At 47.9% G+C, this 26,327-nt stretch overlaps 1 protein-coding gene across 1 annotated transcript; it reads right to left on the bottom strand.

The window, feature by feature from the left end:
- Positions 1-743: 743 nt before the first annotated feature.
- LOC122390757 lies at positions 744-18,370 on the bottom strand. The gene is made up of 4 exons (XM_043384011.1): positions 18,287-18,370; positions 3,386-8,278; positions 3,064-3,124; positions 744-1,585 (listed from the first exon to the last, which is right to left on the bottom strand). The coding sequence occupies exons 2-3, from the start codon at positions 8,194-8,196 to the stop codon at positions 3,082-3,084; spliced, it is 4,854 nt and encodes a 1,617-aa protein (XP_043239946.1). The 5' UTR covers positions 8,197-8,278; positions 18,287-18,370; the 3' UTR covers positions 744-1,585; positions 3,064-3,081.
- Between the last annotated feature and the right edge of the window lie 7,957 nt (positions 18,371-26,327).

Genomic DNA, 26,327 nt, shown 5'->3' with positions numbered 1-26,327 from the left:
AAACGCGGATAAAACACAAACCTTAAAATGCACGTAAATCAGTGTCCATTAAAAGTAACATACACGTGCACTAAATGTCTAGTTAAATTCGAAGCCAGACACGCAAAGTCTAAAACACAAGACAATATAAAAACACACAACTACCTTCCTAAAACTACCTTCCTCTATTAGCATTAAGAGCATGCGTCTGCTCAAGTACGAGGCGACAATAGTTGGCCAGATCTGCATTATTTTCTGAATCCATAAGAACCCTTAGGTTGGCATAGGTAAGTCTGGAGTGCCGGGTCCGAGCTGTCTGTGTCGTACAAATAACCTGTGTAAAGTAATTATTTCTGACGCTCTTCTGAACGCCGCTTACTGCGTGTCACTACGTGGCCCAGGAGCCGATTTGGGGGGGGGGGGGTCAAACACCCCTCCCCTTAGTAGGGCGTGAAAATCCAGGAGCCCCAAGCTCGTAGGCCAAGCTGGGGCCTGAGCCCAAAGTGAAAATTCCTAAATGTTCAAACACTGAATTTTGAATTTATGACCAGTAGCTTAGGAGATGGTAGGGAGCTTGTGGACCCCCCCCCCCCCCGTCAGTGGTGGTATGGAATATGCCTCAGTTTTGCGTGGGCTAGGTACATAATAAAATTGTTTGCGTCTACGAAGTATAAATTATGACGTTTAGTGCTCCTTTGCAGAGTTTCAATTGTTCTTGTTCATCACCTTTCAACAACATACAAGCAAACACGAGGTCACCAGCGTATAGATCAATGCATGTATTGTCTGAATGATCCGGACTAAAGACTGACTAAATTGAAGCGTGCCATTCGATTTTACACATATCGAGTGCGAAACAGATGTCAGCCAAGTTCGTTTATACCTACGCCAGGACAAATGGCGCTTCCAGTAAGCGCAATAAAAGACACGGCTAGTTCTAGTCAACATGCACGCATTATCAAAATGACACGCGTTATCACAAAGACTAAGAACATTTTAGAAAAAGACAGAGTGTAAAAGTCTTGTAAAAGACGTATTGAGCTGAATTCGCTGAAACGCCTGTCTTTTCTCGTTTTGCGGTAAAAGTCGGTCAGAAAAACATTATCACAATCATAGCACAAAGCTCATTCACCCGCGCTTGTACCTCTTTTGAACAGACTCGGAACTGTCGATTCCTTCTACGAAACTCTGCACCTGATGCACGAACTTTGCAAAACAGCTCTCCGGTCGGTGTCGTCTTCGGTCAGTTTTTTATCATGACAATTGTCGAGATACCAGGGGACCGACGCTGTCGGGCAGCTGGCAGCTGACAGCACCTATGACAGTCCTCGAACAATCACTAATTCCACAGTTCAAGCTACTATATGTGCGACACTGAGTGTATCCGGTGGACAGCAGAGATGGTCTGCTTCCTGCGTTAGGTGTCTGGATTCAGTATTCACATCCGCAGCTGGGCAGCGAGCAGCTCTCATGCAGGTTTGTGGTGCAGCCACAGAGTTGGCCTCGGCTTCAGCTACATAGACTGCGATTGCCGATCATCTGAACCTTTGACGTGGTGCGGATGCTGCCGCCTCTTCGATGATGTCTGGATGCTGATGTATCGGCCCTGTAAGCGCAATGAATGAGGGTAACAATTATTTACGGAAATATATAAATGTGTTTTTTCAGCAACCAGTGAGTTCGAAAAAAAACATTTATTATTTGTAATTAACCCGCGCCCTGCTGGGGGGGGGGGTGTTTGAACACCCCCCCTTGTGGTTTTTCGCGAATATCTCAAAAACGGCGGCGCAAAGCGCCGCCGTTTTTCGTATACCTTATCATACATCAATTCTACACATGTTGTGAAAATTTCAGACCAAGGTCATTAAAGGTCAGGTCACCAGGTCACTTGAAGTGACCTCACCTCATAAAAAGTTTCAATGTCTGTCATAGCTACACCGAGTGACCGATCGCTTTGAAACTTTCAGCGATTGCTAAGAGCAATAGCATGTACAAAATGTATATCTCAGAATTTTGATATCGATGACCTAAGGTCAGGTCAATTTTGCGACCTCCCCATTATAAGTCAATGGGAGAAAATTGAAATGCGCCTCTTTTGAACAAAAGACATTATAAACACTCCCAAACACCGCATTACAAGTGGTTTAGACACACTGAACATGAAAATGGTGTCCGTGACCCTTAATTATGCCCTGAGGTCATCTTAGGTCACGAATGGTATCTAACAGTTTTTCGCAAATAACTTTTGATAGAGGCATGCTAGAGCGATGAAAACGCCTTAGATGTGTTCAGCTCGACGATACGGATCGACTGATATGCAACATGACCCTTTCCGGTCAGGTCATGACCTTGACCTGAGGTCAAATTTTCAAGTTGACCTTTCAAGGTCAACTTATAGTTCATTCGATGCGTCTTGACAAGAGGAACACAATGCCGGTAAAAGTAAGCTCGTACAAGGCTTGGGTCAAAAGTTATTGCAGAAAAACTGTTTTCGAAAAAATCGGCTATTTTGGCAGTTTTTGCCCCCTGCAGGCAAAACCGTTGACGTTAGGTTAAATCTGAGAGAATTACTCAGAAAGGACTTTAATAGGGCTATCGAATGCGCTTTTCCGCGGCGCTGTAGCTCTATTGGTTCTCGAGTTATGCGCTGGCTTCTTGGAAATTTTCGTCATTCGACCTGGAAATCGGCGAAATTTTGCCTTCAATGACCTCTGGTGACCTGACCTTTGACCTGACCAAAAAATTGACCGAAGTGATTTCGTCATTATTTTTGACGCTCTTTCGAACGCCGCCTTCCGCGTATCGCTACGTGGCCCAGGAGCCGAGTTACAAGGGGGGGGGGGTGTGTTCAAACACCCCCCCCCCCCCAGCAGGGCGTGGAAATCCAGGACCCCCAGTCGGGCGCGGGTTAATGTTCATCTTTGTTTATCTATATTTATCATTTTATCCTATACTTATCTGGAAACATGGGAACATGGTAATATTTATGCAGTCTGTGGCTTAGTTTTGCCGTACGTAAAATTAGACTTTTGTCCCCCCCCCAAACTAATTATATTTACGAACTTTAAACTTCTTTCCACTTACCATGTCCACGCCGATCTGTCAAATGGAGTATGAGGCATGCGTGAAAGGCGGTAGCGGTGGCCTGAAACACAAAACAACATGTGCTTAAAATAGTCAGCTCCACAGTCTCGATCACTCTGCATACGTCTAAGTCATTGCGATTCTTATACATGATTTCTTATATTCTTATACAGAGACTTTAATATGCTCTGACTGAAACACTTAGAACTTAGCAGATATAAGAGGTTGAAAAGAAATATTAATTTTAGGACAGTCAGTCGGCCAAACCTGGCCATAATGAGCCTACCCCGAAATCACTTGCATCCCGTTCAGGCCGACTCACCTGACGCCTCTGATGCCCGGCATCTGTCGCATCCGACGGATCTTGATGGCGTCGGCCAGCGTTTTGATCTCGACGCTGGAGTGACGACGCACCCAGGGCCGCGCCGGGTCACCGTGTGCCAGCTGGTCATCCTCGGGCTGCAGGTACGCTGACGTGATGAGCTGGTTCGGGTTCAGGCCCGCCAGCTGAGACAGTCTTCCCTCGTTCGGGCGCAAGAACCCAATCGACGAAGGAGAGGTGGAGTCCCGGTGCTCGTGTAGACACTCGGCGGGAGGATTCTCGGAAGCTCCAGGGAGCAGATCGGGTTGTGCCTCGGGAGAATCTTTACCTCCGGGGGCCTTGCTGAAAATGACGTACAGGCGACTGCGTGGGGAGAGAGGCGGCGGGCGCATCCACATGGGATCCCATTCCAGGGCCTCCAGAGACCGATTTGTCACTAGCGGTGACAACCGGCACTCAATTTCCTTGCCAGACGGAGCATTGGGAACATTACACGTTGAGGCAGTATTTTGATGCTGATCCACACAAACATGAGCGAGTTCAGGCGTTTGCAAATGAACATTTTCTGAGGCTTCTTGTTCAAGCTCCTCTAACTCCTCGCCCAGATTGATGAGTTCGCCGAGGGCAGACTTCTCGAACTCGCGGGAGAAATCTTCCTCTTCCAATATACTTTGAATGGATAGGCTATCTGAGATACCAGAGTTTTCACATGCGACACGTTTTGCCGTGTCGTGCTGCTCACCAGTGGCTTCAACGAGATCGTAGGGCTCAAGGTCCACGCTCGAATCACTCAGCTCTGAAGTGTCTCCTTGACAACGCCCATTCCAAAGACCATCAGACTTACTATGAGGACTCAGTGGAACGTCTTTGAAGACTTCTTCACGGCTAGCGGCGTGGTGAGCTGTCTTGGTTTCAGGATTTGCTCCTTCTCTTCGTCCAACAGTCCTCTGTCCGCAAGAGGTCTCTGTTTCACAGACATCGTGGGAAACTGTTGCAGGAGATGCTTTTGGATGCAGCTCTATTTCTACTTCTCGGACGAGGGTGTCCTCAGCGATGCGCGCCATGGTGTTGTACACCTCTATGATGTTCCCATTGTTGACTGGCACCTTAGCGTGGTGCTTCTCCATATCGCACGCAGAGCTCGTGGGGTGTTCTGGTGAGGCCGACGCCAATGTTGAGCCAAACGTGGAGCTGCTCGACAGCTGAGAGGAACAGCGCACTCTGGACGTAGTAACGGCGTCCTTTGGCACATCCTGATGCTCTGTGCTGGTAGAAAACGCTCTACGTATGCCATTTACCCGCAGGATCCTGCTTGTGCTGGATGGCCGCAGCACTCCTCTCGCCCTCATTGCTTTACCTTTGTGCAGGTAGTTGCATCTCACCTGACGCAAAAGCTGAGCAGTCCTTTTTGCCCGCCGCACTTCCCTCAAACGGCGCCGGGTTTCCATTATTCTGGCTTTGTGAATGAGCTGGTCTTCTGGAGACAGAACATCAAGGACTGGAGCCTGATGTTCGACATGTCCTGTTTCGTCGTCATTTGCGAGTGTCTGCATGTTATCTGGGTTGCATGCTTTTCGCTGATTTTTGTCACTTTCTGTGGCTGCCTGCTGTTCGTTTGTGGCCAAACAACGACTCTCTGCCTCGATCAAGTGAAGTTCTCGCTCCTGGTCTTCATCGGAGCTGAACGATCCCGACTCCAGGGTAGAGAAGGGCGACGAAGGGTCACTTGATAGTTCCTTCTTCCGGATCTTTTTTGCCACCCTAAGTCTTTTCTTTGACTTGTTTCTGAGTCTACCCCTTTCTTCAGCTGAGTCAGTCGAATTGGGTTCAATGTCCGTTGTTTCTTCTTGCGATTCCTTTCTTGGATAGTGATTTTCGGCCTTAGAATCTTCGGAAAGGTTTCGTTTTCCAGTTTTGGTGAGACCGTTGCCAAGCTCTTCCATCCCTCCTCTCAGACTCTCACAATCCACACTGTCAGATCTCTCATAATATCCTCCACTGATTACCGCTTGTGACGCGTTTGGTGACTGCCCTTTTTCTTCTACAGTGACCTCAGTTCTGTTCGACTTCGTTATTTGGTCATCTACGGCCACGCGAATCGTTTCCGGGTTTGCTGCCGTAACAATGCCCGAACTGTTCTGATGACTCTGATTATGGACAAGGTCAACACAAGGCTTCGTAGGTGATCCCGGCCACACGAACAGATTTTTAGTGCGTTTTCCAGCTTTTACAGGGATGACGAAGTCGTCAAAAGTCAGTCCACTAGCGACCAGGCGATCAATGCAGCCATCACTAAGGATGAAGTCCATGCCCATGATGTTCACCCTCTCCTGGGGCTCGTACGAAAGTCGATTCGATAGAGGTGTCTCCACTTGCATCTGTCTGGATACCCTGGTGGGCTGACAAGCACCGAAAGAAATGTCGATGTAGTCTCTTTTAGGACCAGAGTAGGAAGCATTTTGAGTCTCTTCCCCTTCAGCTTCTGCTGCAACACCTTGCGGGTTACTGAAGCGCGGCAGCTCTTCTCCAGGATCTACTGTTGCGTCACACGTCTTGTTATCATATGAAGAGGGCTGGGGTACGGAAACTGAAGGCTGTTGTTCGACAGTGGCAGCGACTTCGCCTGGCACTGTTTGCTGGGAAGCGCCAGCAGGTCCTCGTTGCTCGTCTTTTGAACAGCCTTTACAAGAGATGCACTTGCACCCACAATTCCGACCTGGTCCAGAATCCAATTTAACAAGAGCATCCTGTCTCGCCTGATTGAGTCTCCGGGCCTTCCGGTTTTTGCGTTTCCGTGATGAACCTTTCTGACTCTGAGATTTCTTTGCCTGTTGAGCATCCTGGTGACTTGCCAGACTTGAGATGCCAGCACTTGAGTCAGCATTTCCAGCGCTGGGATTCGCACATAGCGCTGGCTGCAAGTCACCTTGGCACAACTTTGACTTGCTTCCGGCTTCGTTGCTCCACTCTACCTGTCCATCTTTGATGTCCACTGCAAAGTCATCGAAATGCTGCTCTGAACAGACATTCTTTTCTTGGCCAGCATAGTGCGCCGTCACGCTATCCGTGTTGGTGTGTGACGATTCATCGATTGGCGCCTGTTGACCAAATCCGATGAAAGATTCTACATCGCCGGCATTTTTGAGCAATTCCAGTAGCCTGTGCTCAAGGCAGTCGGCATCCACAGAACGCTCCTCAAACTCCTCACCGATCTCTGAAGGCCCACATGGTCTCATTTTCGCCACGCGCAAGGACTCGGACTTAACACGAATGTCGTCGGCCCCCACAGTCTCCAAATCACAGGTTTCTCGGGCTTCAGTCACCTGCTGGACCACTGCGTTTTGACACTCGATAACCCCACTCTCGTCAGGATCCGTTTGCATGGCCTTATCCGCGAGGCATCCTACCACCCGAGCGTGGGTGGCCGATATACCACCACACACGGGTCCGCTGACTACATCTTGGTCACCGTGGAGATCAGTTTGGCTATGATCTACTTCTCTGGTCCTGAAAATCGGTGTCACCCCATGATCACTGGTGTTTGGGTAGTACAGGAACTCATAGCCCGACATAGCTGGCCGCTCCTTGTGCTTTGTTTTCAGGAGGATCGGCAACGAATCATCCTGCCCCGACAGTTCAGAGGGGTGACCTTCCTCGGCGATACCCTGCTTTTCCGGTAGAGAGGAGACTGGTGACTCAACGAACTGAGCGTTCCAGCTTTGTTGGCCAGCATCCCTACTCTGAGGAGAAAGAGCAGCCGAGCTCTCTGAAGCAGTTGTACTCTGGTCGTCGGCCTCTCGAAGGGAAGTTTGTCCTGCACCAGGCTGCAGTTTCGAGCTCAGACGTTCCCACCGCTTCGGAAGTGCTTCCCAGACATGTCTGTCGCAGGCAGGGCAGTACACGGCGGTATGGACCGGATACTTGGTGACGTTTCCGGGGAAGAACACGAACCTGGCCCCAGTAGCGCGGTACGCCGTCGGAGTCCACCAGAAGAACTCGTAGTTCTCGTCATGGAAGGCCTCCTTGCCTTGGTCCTCGTCTGCGACGTCAGGGTCGGGGTTCCAGCGGACGTATTTCATGTCGCCTGGTCTCCAGGCCTTCCGGTACGCCTCGAGGTCGGCATCCATGATCTCCTCCTGCTCCTCCTCTGTCAGGTCACAGAAGCGCAGCGGCTGGTCCGGTGGGTGAACGGAGCAAGGCCAGAAGGGACCGTACTCGATGGGTGTCTCCTCCGCATTCGAGGCATCGTCGTTGCAATCAGAGTTGTCCTTTTCGGTTTCTGAGCCGTCTGGGGTGTGTGGTGGACTGCAAGCTGCATCTCTTTGATCCTGATTCTCACGCTCATCTGGGACACTGGAGTCTTTTTCATCCGTGATTCCAGCGCTACATCCAGCTACGGAGCTCCGATGTGAAGAATCTGAGTCGTTCTTTTGGTGTAGACTGATATCTGTGGTGTCTAATGTGGCTGCAGAGAAGTTCTCGTCTCTTGCTCCCAGTTCTGGTTGACGCTCCACAGCTTGGAGATCAGCAGATTCTGCTGGAGAGCTCTGCGCTGACCTGCTTGGACTGCTCTCTGACCGATGACCGGCAGCCCTGGAGGCTGCCGTTCGCCGCTGCTCCTGTCCAGCAGAGGGCGACTCGATTGGCCGCGGGCGCACCGCGATCCCCAGCAGCAGCAGCATGGCCGCCAGCAGCTCCAGTGGCACGACGCAGACGCGGCGCAGGTTCTCCGCAGGGACGAACACCACCAGTGCCTGCCGCTCGGGCCGCCCGCCCTGGGACGACGGGGGCGGCGTCGGCGTGAGACCCATCCCGCTGCCGTCGGCCGTAGGTCGTGACTGAGAGGGCTCCGCACGTCGAGACTGGGAGGGCTCCGCGCTGCCCACAGTCAATCTGTGAAAGAGGAAGGCGTCTGAGCGAAACGATGGGGAGATGCTCGATTCGACGGGGACAATGGTGGATTAACGTCGATGAAACCAAATATACATTTAAAAAATACTACACTATACACGCACAACTTAACAATCTCTACTTGTTATTGACATCATGCCAAAACGCTTAATAACATAGCCCACTCATTCACGACAATAAGTGATATGCTGAATTATGTTGAACGTTCATTGTGACCAGTATGACTAGATAAGTGAAACTTCAAAAAAATATGAAGTTCTTGTAAGGGTTGACTATCAAATAATGGAAGTGCCCCTAGCATTAGCAATGACAGGTTTTTACACGTGCACGCATTTGTTTCATGTCATCACATACACAGATGTTTTTTCTTTACGATGGTGAAGACCCGATGTCTAGCTTTATTCTGCTCTGAGCTATCACCGTTTTCCCAAGAGACCACCTAAACCTGTGGCGCACCATAAAAAAAGGAGCCTGGAAATGGAGAAAAGCGCGTGCCAGCGCGGAGCGAGGTCCTCAGAGGTCAGTTTGTGGTAGGAATAAGTTCTGCCGAGATAGGACATTTATTTTGGAAGTGTATGGAGTGACTGTAGCCTCTCTACAGACAATATGTCGGTGGTGCCACCGATTTCAAAAGGGGAGGGGTGCCGACATCGCGGACAGGCAGCGTGCGGGAACACCTAAGCAGTGGCGCGGGAACCGGGGGGGCAAGGGGGGGCTGAGCCCCTCCAACTTTTCGGCTGGGGGGGCTCGTAATGTATTTGAGCCCCCCCCCAGCTGGAGGAATCGAAATCGGAAATCTACCAACACAATTTCATAGATTCATACATAGGCGCGGGAACCGGGGGAGAGGGCAGTGGGGGAAGCTTGCCCTCACAACTCTGGGGCCGTGGGGGCGGTGCCTCACAACTTTTCATGAGTCCAGGAACCGTTGGGGCAGCTTGTCCTCCCCAAATTAGGGGTTGTGAGTCACAAAGGAAGAAAGCATGTGAGTGAAAAATCTACCTATTTTACTGACTCGGCAACCCATTTGGCAGCTTAAAACCTTTATTCCAGGCTGCCAAATGGTAGTTTCTTCACTCAGCTGAGACGGAATACCTCACTTTTTTGCAAATATTTTCTTCTTTTTTTCGTTGAAAAGGCCAAGGCCTGAAAAATAAGTGGCCTAAAACCGATGAGAAAGCTAGATTTGGGGGTACCCTAGGTTGATCTCTATGATGGTTCAGCCCCCCCAGTCTGGAAGAAGTTCCCGCGCCACTGCACCTAAGAGAGTGCATATGGCGCATGCGCGAGACCAAGTGGGGGAAAATGATCGTTGGCGGTAGGCGCTTAGGCATACGCGATATTATGACAATGAGCTATGAGCCTGTGAGACATAACAAGGCTGCTGAGTTCTGAAAACCTGGCGATGGCGCGCCATTTTAGCCATTGCCCGGCTCCTCTTTTATGGTGCGCCACAGGTTTAGGTGGTCCCTTTGGAAAACGGCGATAGCTCAGAGCAGAATATAGCTAAAGACATCTGGTCTTCACCAGTGGAAAGAAAAAACATCGACGCACGTGTTGGCACTAAAGAAATGCATTCACGTGCAAAAACCTATCATTGCTAAGGGCACTTCCATTCAGGGGTAGCCAGTAACAGTTGGTAGCATTAGGCCAAATGGGCGCTCAAAAACTACTACCCCATAGGGTTTCCATGTTAAATCGACCTTTTTCAAGCGAGCCTCACACGTAAGCTAAAGAATAAAGTGCTAATATTATTGTGGGGAAAGGTAGCCTCAAGCTTCCTCTACAACCTTTTTATCTAGCGTTTTTCGATGCGGAGGCCATAACAGGTCCAAAAAGCATTGGGCGCTGCCCAAGGTACCAAAAGCCCCTCCATGAGAGCACAAGTTCCTGCGCATGCGCACATTGCCTCAACCCTGTACTGGCGTACATTAGTGATACTGCTCACGGAGTCGGTCAGCCAATCAGCGTCCCCGATTACATTGATAGATGTCGCTAGTATCACGTCAATCCTGCTTACGAACACATTTTAAGAATGAAACAGCTGCGTCATTTCCGCCTTCCATTGATTCCTTCCATCTTAGTATCAACTATACGCTTTTCAACTAACTTTGGACTAAGTTTTAAACTATGGTCAGTATGTTATTTCTGTTACATATAATTTAAAAATAACTGCTTTATGAATTTGGCTTTACTCGTCAGAATATAATATTCTATTTTTTCCATATTCAAAAAATATATCGCCTACCATGTAACTCATCCAGGTAAAATGGGCGCTTTCCGCGTCGTTGGTGTACCCGTTGTTCTATATACCCTGCTTCCATTATTCAATAGTCAACCCTTAGAAAGCCTTCGCAAACGCGTTTCGAACTTCGTCTTCGTCAGTGCTAGCTTTCCATAATACAAAAGCAAAGAGATTTTTGATACAAAATCAAAAAGATTTTTGATTTTGTTTTATGCTACACGCAAACAGATCTTTTTGATATGAAATCAAAAAGATTTTTGATTTTGTATTATGGAAAGATACACGCAAGAATATTTTTGATACAAAATCAAAAAGATTTTTGATTTTGTAATATGGAAAGCTAGCACTAACGAACACAAAGTTCGAAACGCATTTGCGAGGGATTTCTATAATTCAGTACTTTTATAGTAAAAAAGTTTCACGTAGGGGAGAACGGGGTCAATTGTAACATTTTTTTGCATTTTATCATCTGGTGCAAACACGTTTGCAGTTATAAAGCTCTTTCTTTTATTTTCAGACACTATGATGTTTTGTCTTTAAAATGCAGTTAAAACATTTCCGAAATAACTTCTTTTTCGGGTCAAAATTGTTGTTCGAAAAAGTCAATTCAGCTGTTACAATTTACCCCAGATACGGGGTCAAAAGTAACACCACCCGGGGACAATTGTAACATGTTAATTTACAGGCTACAGCAACACAGTTTTTTCCAAAACTTTGATTTAACAAAAGTATTGAAGACTTGTTCATCTTTTCAGACTTGGTAGGGACGGTTCTTCTCAGGAAAAAAGGCCTAAAACCTCGCACTTATACAGGGGTTGGATGGACCTCCTCTCCCTTGGTTTTTCGCAAATAAATCGCGTAAAAAGCTGCCGATTGCGACAAAACTTAGTTCTCTTAATTCTAGCAATGTTTCATCTCCCTTGAAAATTTGAAGACTTTGACATACTGGCCACTGACCTATAACCTGTTACATTTGACCCCTGCAAAAATGTTACAATTGTTCCCGTCGCGCCTTGACATATTTTAGACGAAACTTGCGCAAAAGGATGTTGCATGTACAGCATCTAATGCTTTCAATTTATCGACAACAAGCCTGCCAACGCTTACACAAAGTCTGAAGTCGATATCTTTTCAATGGTGGGAATGAGCTACTCAAATATAACGGTATAAAAATTTACAAAATGCTCTCAAAAACACATTACTGTGCACAGCCATCGACATACCCGGCACTTTCGCTTCAAACTCATTTGGGAAAGGTAATATAGAATTACGCATTTTCGGTCTGAATATCAGCTCATTCTATTGGTAAGTTTATGAATTATTAACACTGTTACAATTGCCCCGTGTTACATTTGACCCCGCTCTCCCTATCTATATAGTCATATGCTTAATTAAATGCCGTTGGAGCGGCTATGCTATTTTACGATCCGACCAAGTTAAAATTATGGTAGGAAACATGTTTGTTACCGCTGATCTCTTTTTTCTTTCACCGTAAGAAACTAAGAGGAATGTGATTGCTAAAAATTATATTAAATGCGTTAACGAGGAAATTTAATTCATCATGAAATTACATATAGATAACAATATTCATCCGTCAAGGAGCTTAAAGTACGCAACTTTCAGGTCGTAATAGGGTGTTGTGCTTTAACGCATTTATTTCATAGAAGTCTTAACAGGAACAATCATAGCCCTGTCTTTGCTGGGGTACTTTGCCGCCCGGATCTATGCTGCGCTGCTAAACGCCCTAGCCGATGATAAATCCGCGCCGTGCTGGTGGCCTGTGTTTTCCGTTTCGTGCTGGGGGAGGGGTGGAGGGCGCTATTACGCCCCCATCTTACTCGGCTTCTGGGCCACGTAGCGACACGTAGTAAACGGCAATCGAAAGAGCGTCAAAAATAATGATGGAAACAGTTCGGTCATTTATTAGGTCAGGTCAAAGATCAGGTCGCCAGAGGTCATCAAAGGTCAAATGTAGTCCATTTCAACAATTTTGGAAACTGCCAGCGTCTAACTCGGAAACCAATAGAGCTGCAGCGCCACGAAAAAGCGGTTTCGATAGCCCTTTTACTGACCTTTCTTGATATTGTTCTCAGATTTGACCTCAGGTCAACGGTTTAGCCTCCAGAGGGCAAAAACTAAAACTAGCCGTTTTCACGAAAAATGTTTTCGGTAATAACTTGACTCAAGAGAGCCACGACATTACTTTTGCCAGCATCGTGTTCCTCTTTTCGAGACGCGTCGAATGAACTATACGTTGACCTTGAAAGGTCATTTGGAAAATTTGACCTCAGGTCAAGGTCATGACCTGACCGGAAAGGGTCATGTTGCGTATCAGTCGATCCGCATCGTCAAGCTGAACACATCTGACATGGTTTCACCGCTCTAGCACGTCTTTATCAAAAGTAAGAGCAAAAAAAAAAACTGCTGGTGACTTTTCATGACGTTAGCGATGACTTCAGTGGCACACAGAGGGGTCACAGGTGCATTTTACGATTCATTGTGTCATTTTTACCTAAGAACCGATGTTTGAGAGGGTTTTGAATGACGCTCGTCCAAAAGAGGTGCATTTCAATTTTATCCCATTGACTTATAATGGAGAGGTCGCAAATTGACCAGACCTTAGGTCACAGATACCAAAAGTATATGCAAAAGTATACATTTTATACATATTGTTATTCTTATCAATCGCTGAATGTTTTAAAGTGATCGTTCAGTCGGTGTAGCTATAGCGGGCCTTTGAACTTTTTCTGAGGTAAGGTCACTTGACGGTACCTGGTGACCTGATCTTGAACGACCCAGGTCTGGAATTGCCACAATTTGTGTGGAAAAGTTGTATGAACAGGTGTATCAAAACGGGCGGCGCATATTCACGAAAAACCTGAGGGGGAGGCATTAAAACGCAACCTCCCCCTAGTAAGGCGCGGATTGAAGTGGGACGCATGATGCAAAAAAAAAAAATGAAACCTCAAGGCAATAATGAAAATGTAGAAATGGCATCAATAAATCTTCAATATCTAGATCACGTAATGCGATTAAACATCGCCAGACTTATCGGTCTTCTACATGCGCCGGTGCCGAGAGGGGAATGAGGAAGGTAGCCCCTCACAGTTTCGCCCCTAATTGAGCTAGAGCCTCATGTATTATAAAAATATAAGAACATAAGATAAACGAGTGTGTGCATCGTTATGAAACGCAACGACTGATACATGATTTTAAGATCTCAGGTCAACCGTTGACCTCAGAGGTCAGGTCAAATGCCCCGAGGTAGTAGATCGTTTTTTTTTGTGTGAATAGCTTCGCTTCAAATGGCCACAGAGCCGCGATTGACACCACCTTGTGAGTTGAATCATGCTCAGACGCGTCAAATAATATACTTTTTGTTTTGGTGAAATTAACTTAGTATTTTGACCTCAGGTAAAGGTCATGTCAGTCCCCTCAGGTCACGAATTTGGTCGAAGGAGGTCACATTGCATATCATGTGAATCAGTAGGTCTCCCGAATCCAACGGTGACTTTTTCAAATCGCTAGCTCAATTTAATCGGGAGTTATTGACGAAAAATTCCTACGACCTTAGGAACGTCACAAATGACCTCAAGCAAGGTCATCTATGCATAACTTAAACACTGAACCTTGCAAGGAGTGTATGGACTTACGATAATTGTGCTTCAAATAGCCTTAAATCGTTTCTTGGGCCAAAATAACAGTTTTCATATTTTCCCTATTGACTTATTATGATGAGGTAACGTGAGTGACCTGACCTCAGGTGACTAGTAAACATTCGAGATTTTCAAGTGTTCAGGACCGGCTGGGAGGCTGCTACGTCCTGTAAATTTCATCTTTTTGCGAAGGCCCTTTTAGCACTGAGGAGGTTGCGAAGCTGCTACATTTTAGTACCGTGAGAAGCTTTGCTTATGCCTTTATAAACTGCTGTTGGTATCACAAGATTTTCCTTGAATTTAAGTTCAGGCGTGCCAGCTTCCAGCTCTCTATCACTAGCGTGTTCTGAGAAAGTGCGAAAAAAAAAAACAGTCAGGGGTGACATCCGCCCTTCTCGGCCGGCGAGGGCTGAAATCATTGATTACTTTTCACAGACACATTTAATTAATTGCACCGTTGCCGAGATAAATTAACGATAAATTAAGAACGTTTAACTCCCTTCCTTGAGCAAGTCGTTGGCTAAAAAGTTATCATTATTCACGATATTTAGTCAGGTGGTATAAATTTGATTCTTTCAAGTGTAAATAAAGGATGCATCAACGCTTTAAAATGCCATACGATTTACATAAATATGTAGTGGTGAATTCCGAGAAAGGCTTCGTTTATCGACGATGCATGCTCCAATGCTACTTGCTACTCATGCTCCACTCATGCTCCAATGCTACTTTGATTGGGAAAGACCGCCGTATGTTATCAATACATTAGCGTAAATTCATATGACAGACCGTGCCCCGCGATTTCGTTAGGAGCTGGAGTCGGAGTCGAAATCACCGAAAATTCATAAACTCCGCAGCCCTGCCAGGTCTGCGTAGTCGAAGTCGGAATTGGATTTGTTCGGAGTCGATAATTCTACCCGGAGTCGGAGTCGGTTTTTGAAATACGGAGTCGGAGTTGGAGTCGCCGAAAATCCATCAACTCCGCCGCCCTGCATTTAATGATAGAAAATCGAGAGCTAGTGGCACTAAACGATAACGCCGTCGGACAGAGAGGGTTAGCACGCAGCTGAGTTAGCCTCAGTGCGGCAGCGCAACCTGTTTAGGGGATAGATGCAGTCTACTGAGACTTTGCATGTATTTCGTCTTATTTGGTGGACTGTGCGATGTGAGAGCATTGCAAGTAGCACTGTCGTTGTACGGACATTTTAGTTATAGTGATTTCATTGTTTGTACGCTGCTAAGCCTTGGGTCCGTGGGCCATTCATACAAACAAAAGACCGGGAGACCATTGTGGCTACACTAGAGGCATTGTTGCATGTGACTGTTTCACATTTAATGCAGTTTAATATCATAGATTTTCCGACAGTAAGTCGCTTATATATGCAAATCCCATTGCATGTTCCTTGTTGAATAACATAATCCATAACACTAGTGGATCAGTCTAGAAAAAATAGACCGGACGTGGTTGATAAACCAGAGCAATTGTCCTCGCAGCTACCCCAACACGATAGAAATGTTTTCTTGCAGAATAGCGTGCTCACTGCTGAGCAAGCCTGTCTGCACCGCACTCCTTTACAACTGTATTCACTTTAACATGAATGAAATACAATAAATGAAATGTCTGTACATGAACAGTCCTCGCCCATGCTACCATGCTGTGTGGTAGATCGAGGGCAACTCGAGGGCCATATTACCGCTCAGTCGGGGAAATCATGTCAGGCGCACGATGCTCCAGCTTAAAATTGAGCCCATCATTGAATAAATATGTTTAACGGTTTGTCAGCAATGGTGAAAAGTTTATATTTGCAAAAATACAGAGTTTTGTCTTTTGTTGCAGCGATGGGTGGGGATTTAAGCAATGAGGGATGGAGTTCCATTGTGGTGAGATTTATGAGCTCTACACTTTCAGTGACCGATCAAGCAGCCTCCGGGCTGATTTGTTGAAATGCTGTCCTGAATATTGTACTTGAAATAAGATTATAAATATTACAAGCCTTTGCTTATGTCGTATGGTTGAAAGGCCTTAAAAAACGTGAATATGTATTCTATTTGATTAAATCATTTATCTTTTTTAAGTGGGACTTATCAATTTTCCATGTACCGTCTCATACAATGTCGCACAATCCAGCCCACCCCAGATGCTCCGCGCGCTGCCCTCCGCTCCTGCTCAGTCACTCGCTATGAACACCGCTTTACGAGCGATCCGCTCGAATCTGACACCGCAGCTCGGACGGTACGGGCCGCGGCGGCGTCGGTGTCGATTTATGATCTGAAATCATCGGTTAGGATGGCAGAGGCGTCCGCTCAGGGGTGGCCGACAGACACTTGGCGGCGCCGACAAAGCCTCGACAGGGGCGCCGGGGCGGGGTCCACGCTTTATTCGTCCCACGCGGCGGTAGGTCATCCGGAGCTCGTGTTGAATACGCCACCCTGGAGCATCAACCGGCCATTTGGCGGCCTTTATTAGGCCTCTAAATGGATGCAACAACGATCAGTCTCTTTGAAAGTATTTTTGCGCTCATGTTGCGCGAGTCAGATACATAGGCGCTTTCTTTGTGAAATCACTGAAGGCATGAGGCATATGAGTTATACGTGCGGCGCATCGAGTATTATAGACTGCCTGTGATTATGATTCCCAGGGTACTTCGTTGTTTTGGAATTAGGAGTTCAATACACTGTAATTCTACACTTCTCAGACGAATGGCGCCAATAATAATTATATGCCGGTACAGTGTACACTAAATATCTACCTTCCAGACATCATCGGCACAGAGGTTGAGGGGCAATTGATGCAACATTTAACATTTTCCACAAGCACTTTAATAAAAAGTTAGCACATTAAGACAAAAATTTGATTTATCTTTGCACCCACCCTTCAAACAGCTAACCATACAATTTTAATTTTTTATTAGTTGATGTCATTGAGCTATTACGACACATGTCTGGCCATGGAAATAGTTTTCTTGCGATCTGGGGGAGGTTTCCTGCCTTTTAGCGTATGGTTCTGAAAAGATATTATCAAGATCATCTAAGAGCATCAGAGGTCACTCAAAGTCAGCTACCATCCTTCCTTATTCAAGCAATAAGTGCATCTGTCGACACATTTTATAATGCAAACGGTTGCTTTCATTCTCTTTTTTGTTCTACTGACGTTTTCTCAGAAATAATTAGACGAAAATCGAAAGTCAAACGTTGTTTGCCACTGACCTGACTTAAGATGTTACCAGTTGATTGGACTAAGAATAGTCGTCTTATCCGGGCGACTCTGTCTGAATTATGTGACGAACGCTAGGATGCACGGACCCCTTGTGCCGTCACGGAACATGGGCGTTTTGGACACTGGGCACTAGGCACAGAGCAGTGGACACTGGGCACTGGACATGAGCACTGGGCAGTAGGCTTTCTTCGGAATGTGGGCAGCATATAAATGCATTAGCTGAAAATCCACGAATATATTTAAGCAAAACACTGTAGGCATTCAAACAACGCTGCAACTCGAGGATCTTACCAAATATATCGAAAGGCGATATCCGTCGTTTGACCTACGGAGTTCATGGGAAGAACGCACATTTTTCAGGCATGGAGTTATAATTTTCGGTACATATGCAAAATTAATGTCCATTAAATATGGCAGGGCTGCTCGTCAGTGTTTTTTTTTTTTTAATGAATCATCAGAGTAAAAATTCAAAAGAAAGAGGGAGAGTCATCTGACCTCTTTCCAGTGCCTGGTTGGTATTTTATATATGCATACATTGTCGATACCTTTATAGCCAGAAATGAATGAAAATAGATATAATGAAATAAAATCGGTGCTTTTTTACCGATAGGAATGCGCAACATGCCCTAATGCATAAAAACAAAAAGCAAAATCACATAATCAAAACAATCGGATATTGAACCGTATAGGCTTTTCTCGTATGCCGCATCCCTATAAAAATGACCACTTTTTATAAACATTTTACGAAAAGTATTTTAAATATTGAGCTACCTTTGGTTACAAAGCTAACGCTGTCCTTTCAATTTTGCACTTAGCTGTATTTTACAAACATGTTTTGTTAAACAACCACATATAATCGATACAAATCTACTCACCAGCTAAAATGATTCCTCCTCAACCTCTAAAACACCGCAGCGCTGCCGCCCTTCACTCGCGCCTGAGCTCCAACTGGGCGGGGCGGGTCAGCTGACGTCTGACCCCGGCCGCTGGAACCGCCTCGGGGCCCGGCCCAGCTGATGTCGGCCGCTCAGCCAATCAGAGCGCTCGGACGCCACTGCCGCAGCGGCAGCCCTTGGACCGACCGGCAGAGGACTGCGCTTTTTCAGCATCAGCTTTGGTATCATGTTTCATAAATTGATTTTATCTAGTATACAGTCTGTCCTAAAAGTACCGCGCCAAGTAACAGTGGATCCATCAAGCCTGACCGAGGAAGGGCCTGCTAAATTTGAGTCACCGAAGCAATTGACATCCTCGTCCATTCCCCAGGTCAATTGGTTCGGTGACTTTTAAATTATAGCAGGCCCTTCCTTGGTTAGGCTTGATGGATACACCGTTACTTTGCGCGGTTTTGACAGACTTTACATAAGCACAGCTGGTTAGCGTTATCCTATGATTACCTACTAAGCAATTCCTCCGAATTGCTTTACCTACGTAGCGCTCCCTGTTTCTACGTTCATTGTGCGCAATGAGTCTCATGAATTGATTTTCATAGAACTCATGTCACACGGTAAGCCTTTGATATCAGCCTGGACGCCGGAACACATGTCGCATCTTCTAATGCCATATACCGAGTAAGCCATTAGTGATTACCCGTGGTAAAGCCGGGTCCTTTCATATGTATGACAGCCATTACATTCGTCCACATATAGTCGGTGGACACGGCCAATACTCTCCGTCTGTGTGCTATTAGCATGTGGCGGTGCGCTCCGCCCTGATAGCAGGTGGTGTTGGGGTCGCCTGACGGCGCCGCTGCTTGGGGTCGGGTGATTGGCATCCGCACACTGTCACTCAGCCGAGCATCTGCTGAGCGGGCTCCCGCACCCCGCTGCCCCCATACCCCGCTGCCCCGCACCCAGCCGAGCATCATCTGCTGAGCGGGCCCCCGCACCCCGCTGCCCCCGCACCCCGCTGCCCCGCACCCCGCTGCCGCGCATCCCACGGTCCGCATTCTGCACCACAGCCGGCCACAGTGATATTGGGTCGATCAACTACACTGGTCACCTCTATCTGCTGACCACATGTCGACTCCTACTCTGTTTGCCCACCTTTTGCTCACCCAAAGTTTCCCGCCTGGCGCCTGTTCACCTTTTACTTGCTCATGCTGTCTGTCTACTCGTTGGCTACGCCCGCTACGCTTAACCCTCGCCCGCACATGGGGGGGGGGGGTTGCCACCCCCCCAGGCAGTCTTTCTGCTCTGCACTCAACATTTTTAGAGCTAGAAGGTTGATTTTTCGTATAGCTGCTCGTCTATCCTTTCTTGATGTCCACTGAAAATTTCAAGTCTCTGTGATTTTTGGTTTCGGAGATATGACCTTGTTTTTCAGGTCATGTCATGACCCAAATGGCCAATTCTCAACATCTTGCGTTTGCCATGGGCCTTGTGAGCTTTTGACACCCTGATTTCGGCCTTTTTTGCCAGTCTTACCTCCCACCTATCATGGAACATGTTGTTCGACGATGTACAGGGGTCAAGGTCAGGGTCAAGGTCAACCTAGGTCACCTAAGATAATTGCGTTTTAGGCAAGCTGAATTTACTTTTTGTGAAGTTTTTTGACTGCATTCTTGGTAAAAGCTTCTCAGATCATGATTTCATGTGATATGGACCCAAAAACGATCGGTGCACACATCAGTATACACACAGACACACACAGACATACAAACACATATAATTGACCTTGACCTAACTTGACCTGAAATGACCTCAGCAGCAAAATTCTGGTCGGATAGTGTGACAAAGAGGTTCTAGCTGGCTTGGCACCAGAATCCAGCATCGTCATCGGTATTTGATTAGCAGCGCACTTGATATCCAACGGTGACCCAAAACAGCAACATTTTTTAGTTTGACCTGACCTGGAAGGTCAATGACTGACCTGAGAAGGTAAAACTGGGTATCATTGGATTCGTCTCTTCCCAAAGAATCTTTTTGGTCTTTACTGCTAAGCTCTATCTCCAACAGGAACGAAATGGCGCGGGGGGGGGTGGCAACCACCCCCCCCATGTGCGTTCTAGGATGGGAAAATGGCATGTGCGGGCGAGGGTTAACGCTTTTGCGCGCCTGCCTTTGGCCTGTTCATCAGTTGTAATAGCAAGGGTCTACAGAATGGTGCGAACTATCAGACATAATTTTTCAGATGTGTGCGCGTCGCAGAAGTGTGACACTCGGCTCTTTACACAAAACTGACAGCAGAGACTACCGGAGTCTGTCGATTCGTAACATGGACGGCATGTCAATGCGTCTATCTTTTGCCAGCGTCCGGGAGCGGGCCAGTTGGGAGACAGCTCTGTTAATCGCCACTGACAGACGGTAAGATATTGTTTCCTGTGCACGGCAGGAGTGGCGCTCGCAAGTGTGCACGTGCACAGAATTGCACCATCCGTGCAGCACACGTTTTGAAAATAGAGGTGTCGGAATCCACGGCCTCAAAGTTCGTGTGAGGAGAAGTAAAAAAGATAATAAATCCAGGCAACATTTTGATAAATGTAAAATCAGGTCTCGACGGTGTACCTGAGGCGCATTACTTAATCAGATGTTCTCTATGTCGCACGTGGGCCTGTTGTTACATTCAAAATAGACCGGTGGAATGCTCGGCGGTAAAAAGCTCCTTTGAATCGCGGCGAGTAGTTTGGTTACGGGACTCCAGCTCGTTGTAACATCAAACATGAGCTGCGGGTGTCTTTTGTGTGCCAGGCGGCTCAAAAATGTTCTGTTCCTGGCGGCGAGGATATGCATTTAGGCGAATCGAATGATCTTGCAAGATGACTTACGTCATGAAGTCATGCAACATTTGCCACCTTCACTTATCGCCACAATTATTGTGCTTTTAGAAGCTGAATGTGATTACGAGCACTACCGTCACAAATAACTTCAAAAAAAGATAAACTTATACATAAAAGATTGCACTATTATCGCAGCGGCTGACCGACGGCAGACTAGGTAGGGTGACGGCGTCGGATTGGCGTCGAACCGGCGAGCTTAATGGAGTCCAGCGGACGAGGAAACCAACGCCGGACCAGGTAGCTAGCAAACGTTGGGACAGAGCGACAATTTAAGTAAAGTCCAGCTAACTAGCGTCGAGCCGGGTAGCTAGCCAACGTCGACCTGTAGAGGTGACGGCAGGTGACGGGGCCGTCGCGACGTTCCCTGTCACCACTCGGCGACGCTTATTGAGAAACTGGTGATTGATGATGTCTGTGTTGACGCGGGCGATAACGCTGCTGGCTAAACAAGCGCCCAGTATCGCCTGATCGCTGGCTGCGCGACGCGTGTCAGCGCGCGCTCTGACGAGGTGACGCTATCGACAGCAGCGGCCAGCGGCGTCACGACGACCGGCGTTTTTACCCCCCCCCCCTCCCTCCCGCGCCGCGCCGCTCAGGAAACTGACAGGGCTGGGAGACACAAGACGCAGTGATCAGACCCGTGCGCAGAGAGTAGTGGTTGGTCAGTGCTGGTGAGAAAGCTGTGGCGGTGGTGGTAGATTGCAGATAATTGACGGTAGCCTGCCGAACCCGACCTAAAAGCCTTGTCACATAACGTGCTAAGCGTGATTAGTGTTTTTGATGGAGTTGGTGTAGGAGTGTTTAGCTTTGTTTCTGTGTTTTAATGCCAAAACTCCCGCATGAGGCCTGGAGGGAAGGCTCGTATCCTGTTCGCACCTACCTTAAATGAATCTTATAAACAGTAACACGTCCGGGATGAGCATTTTACCTTGTTATCCGAGTGATACGAATCATTATGACGTTACGTCATCATTTCGATGCTAAAAGGCGTCAGTCTGTCAGATAATTTTGTTTGATGGTTCGCTCGAAGCGGGTACAAGCGCTATCGACTCATTCAGCATAATCTGTCACTTTTACCAATGAGATATAACTGGAGATCAGACACTAAAAAGGAGCACAAGTATGAGATCGCCTTCAGTAAGCTGAAACAACATGCGTAAGCCGACACAATCCGCAGAGAAAACATACATTAAGGTGGTGACTTCATCCCATTATCGTTATCCATTTTTTCTCGCTTAGCTTCCACTTGCTGATGAAATCTGAACATGTTCAGTTGTGCTAATAAATGTTTAACTTCTAAATATATAAATAACCTTTTATTAACCCTCGCATGTGTAGGGGGGGGGGGGTCGGATGGACCCCTCCCATGGTTTTTCGCGAATAACTCGCGTAAAAAGCGGCCGATCGCGACGAAACTTTCAGTACCCCCCTCGCATTGATCAATTTGACACCTACCCTGAAAATTTCATGACCCTGACCCAAATGACCTTTGACCTGTGACCTCTTTTCCGAGACCATGTTTGGCCGGAATCGCGATTCGGCGTACGTCGGCTCGCATTAGCCGCGCGTTTGCAAGCTTTTCGTAGTTTCAAACGTTCAAACATGTGATTTGATGTTGCTCCCATGCATTAGGGTGGGTGTCAAGGTCACCTGAAGGTCAGGTCAGGTCATTGACCTTTGGTGACCTCGGGTGACCTCGGTTCACTTTTTCGAGTTTTACATGTTTCTAGGCTAGTTTTTGGAGCTGAATTCGAATTTAGCAACCATTTGAACATTTACGAAGTAGTTTTGGTGCCTTCGTAACATGTTACGAAGCTGTCAGAGGCGGTTGACACGTACTACGAATACCCGTCACGACGCCTACTGATTGACCTGACCTGACCTGACCCGACCTGGTCTAAATGCTTAAAGACATCATCTGTGATCAAAACTAACACGATATTCGTGATCAGCACCCCGAAAAACCCATTAGCAGCAACACTTTACGACTTTCTAATAGGTCCCGATTTTCCCGACTTTGGGTCATTGACCTGACCTGGAAGGTCAACCAATGACCTAGGACCTTAAAATTGGGTATCATCGGCTTCCTCTTGTCACGGGCAACACGCTCGTTTTTTTTCCGCGAAGCTCTAGCTCGATCAGGGGCCAAACGGCAAGGGGGGGTCCAACCGACCCCCCCCCCCTACACATTAGAAGCTGGAAAACGCCGCACACATGCGAGGGTTAAGTTAAGTTGGCTCTAGATGTGCGGTACGCTCCGATTCGATTGTAAATGTTGTGCACTATGTACTGTGAGTGTGCAGTGTATGACTTTCTAAAGTCACCATTCCAGGGCCGAGTGCCTACTTTTAACTATTTGCCTTTGTTATGGCCCATTCGTTCAGTGCTTAGTGAAGCGGCTCGGACGTATTACAGTGCAGAGTTCGGCCATGGCTGTGGAGATGCTGCAGAACGATCCATTACACGGGCGGAGTCGCCGCTGTTTCGTCGCGATAACTCATTTGTGGTGCCTATTATCGTAAATTTATGCTGATACGTTCAATACTAATTTCACTTGCGTAGGATGGCGGCAAAACGAACGGCTATTTGGCAATGCTGTCACTTCATTATTCGTGTTTGAGTGCTGCATAAATCGGCGACCGGCCGTCGGATGTGCATGTATTGTGATAAGGCTAGTTAGGATGGGAAATTAACTTAAACGATCACCCAGCCGGATATAATTTAGCTAAATCGTGGGCTGTTTAGGACCTGGTGAGAGCCAAAAGAGGCGACAGGGCACACTGCAGAGCCGTGGCACGTGTCACTGAATGTCTCCTTCCCTCCCCTAGTGCCGGCCGGCGTCGGTCGGGACAAGGGACGTTGATTGGCTGATGTACATTGCTAAGCAGATGAGCCGGTATCGGATCCGAGACGATGTTTCAATAAATAACGACCGCGCCAGTCGCCGCCAGAGATCTGGTCAACCACCCCCAGAACACGAAACTCTTTTAGTGCTCACGTGGCAATGGGTGAGTTATGTGATCTCTCGCCGGTAATAGGCCCGGAACCTGTTTAACAGCGCCTGGCCGCTCGGCTAATGGGATGCCCTGTCGCCGAACGTTTTCAGCGCGTTTGTCGCGTTTGCTGCACGGTGCTGGCGCCGCTCGGGCCGGCCGGCCGCCCGGCTCCATGTTGGCGCCGGCTGCACGTGCCGGCGTCACTTCCGGCGGTGGACAGCGCCATGGCAGCTCAAATATTGGCCGTTTTCATTCAGGTGGCGAGAAGTGGCCGGTTCCGCCGGCGCCGGCCGAGCCCGCCACATGATATCATAGGCCTTGAGCGGCGGACGTGCGGCGTGCGGCGCTGAGCTGAGCCGCGGCTGCCTCCTCCGCGCGGCGCTCTGCCCCCTGCCCCTCTGCCCGGTCCCGCCGCCGCTGCATATTCATGTCGTCTGACCTCCGACAGTGGCGCGGCCCGACGCCACCGACATCTGATTCGATTGTTGTCAACGCGTCACTAATTACCTGATTACCGGCAGCTGTCCCCTCCGTAATAATCAGACGATAATTATGGGACAGTCGGAGCGCAGTGTGGTGAGCGATGCTCGTTATGAGCACCCTGTCGGCGCCGGGTCCGCTCTGCACGCGGTGCCTCTGCACGGTGAGCTGCGCTGGCCCGTCTGCAGTTAAATCAACCGGCGTGTCTCCGCGACTCCAGCGCTCTGCGTACAAAGAATGCCCCCGCGAGAGCTGCTGAGAGCGCCACAGAGCGCAGTGGTAAAAAGCCGACACGCAGAGACTGCTCCAGAATGCCGAGCTGTTGATAGCATTAGCGAACCTCCAACGGCCGTCACTCGTACCGGCTGGGGCCGACTCCGCTCCAACGGACGGTGATATACACAGCAGAGAGATCTCCGCGAGATGCTCTGACCTGATACATCTCATTGCACGCCGTAACCAATCATGTCCTGCTCCGGACGCAGCGACAAATGTGCGGTGTTGGACAAAAGCCGGCACCGTTCGCGACGCCGCCAACGTTTATGAATGAACGTCGTCTCCATTCAGTGGTTTCGGCCGGCGGCCGAGGGCGCGGCACTGCATCGTGCGCGCCGCACAGCCACTGTTTGGTATTCCGAGGGGTCGTCAGAGCCACGGCCGAGCCGGCCGCGCAGTCAGCCGCAGTCCGTCTCAAACACAGCTTCCATGCCGCCGGAATGAAATTAGCGCATCAATGGCCGGCGGCCGGGCATGACTATGTATGACTCGGCGAGCGTACTCCGACTCCGACTCGGCCGGTATTGAATGGGCTGCTGACCGGTGACTGACTCTGCAGTAACGACCCGGCCGCCGCTCTGGCCAAACATACCCTGCACTGGCGCTGCAGCCAAAGCAGGCGGCGCGTAAGGCCGCATCGCTGCAAGTTGACTCATGCATGGAGCGGACTTGCTGGTATTGGTCGTAACAATAAATATATAGGCACTGGATTGAAGATGTGTTATTTGAGGGCATTGAATGAAATGATTAAGTTTTATATGCTAAATATTTTTTTAAGTTCGTTCAAAACACTTGCACGCTGCTTTGCCTAAAAACATGTCGAAAAGTGGTCATAGGTACACCGTTTTCCTTGATTTCGTGTCCTGCTTTCAGGTCTTAGCGCAGTGATTCATCTTTCTGTGTTTTTTTCATCAGTAAAAGATGGGAGGGAATGTCCTGAATATGACGCCCCTCGCCAGTCGCCGTTCTGCCTCTTGTTGGGCTAGAGCTTCGCAGAAAAGAAACTTGCTAGCCGTCGCAAAATGCAGCGAATACTAACTCGGTGTCAGACCCCAAGGTCAACCGTTGATGTATGAGGTCAGGTCAATCACCCGAAAACCAGGGTTCCGGTTTCGGGTACGCAGCCATAGACAAAAGTGGTTGCAGAGCAGGACCCTTTTAACGTCACTTTTGTTATGATCAGCTTCGTAGAATGAAAATTTTGTCTGTATAAAAATTAAAAGGTCATCTTCTTTTTGTCGAGTTCAAGTCAAGGCCAAGTCAATGGCAATCAATTTAAGAAGCTGGTCAAAGGGTGAGGTTACGTCACATATTCGTTGCGTGCATACTGTTGTTCTTATTTTCCACTAAATTATTGTTTTTTCAGCCTGTTTTTTTTTTTCAGCA

Source organism: Amphibalanus amphitrite, unplaced genomic scaffold (assembly GCF_019059575.1).
Source record: "Amphibalanus amphitrite isolate SeventyFive unplaced genomic scaffold, NRLGWU_Aamphi_draft 000407F_arrow, whole genome shotgun sequence".
Taxonomy (NCBI): domain Eukaryota; kingdom Metazoa; phylum Arthropoda; class Thecostraca; order Balanomorpha; family Balanidae; genus Amphibalanus; species Amphibalanus amphitrite.
The sequence above is the reverse complement of the archived record's forward strand: the minus strand, read 5'-3'. Positions and strand labels throughout refer to the sequence as shown.

Excerpts from the sequence above, each read along its gene's own strand:
- LOC122390757 (XM_043384011.1), bottom strand. The coding sequence starts at position 8,196 with ATGGGTCTCACGCCGACGCCGCCCCCGTCGTCCCAGGGCGGGCGGCCC. Across the intron at positions 3,125-3,385 it reads CCGGGCATCAGAGGCGTCAG|GCCACCGCTACCGCCTTTCA; the intron begins GTGAGTCGGCCT and ends TTTGTGTTTCAG.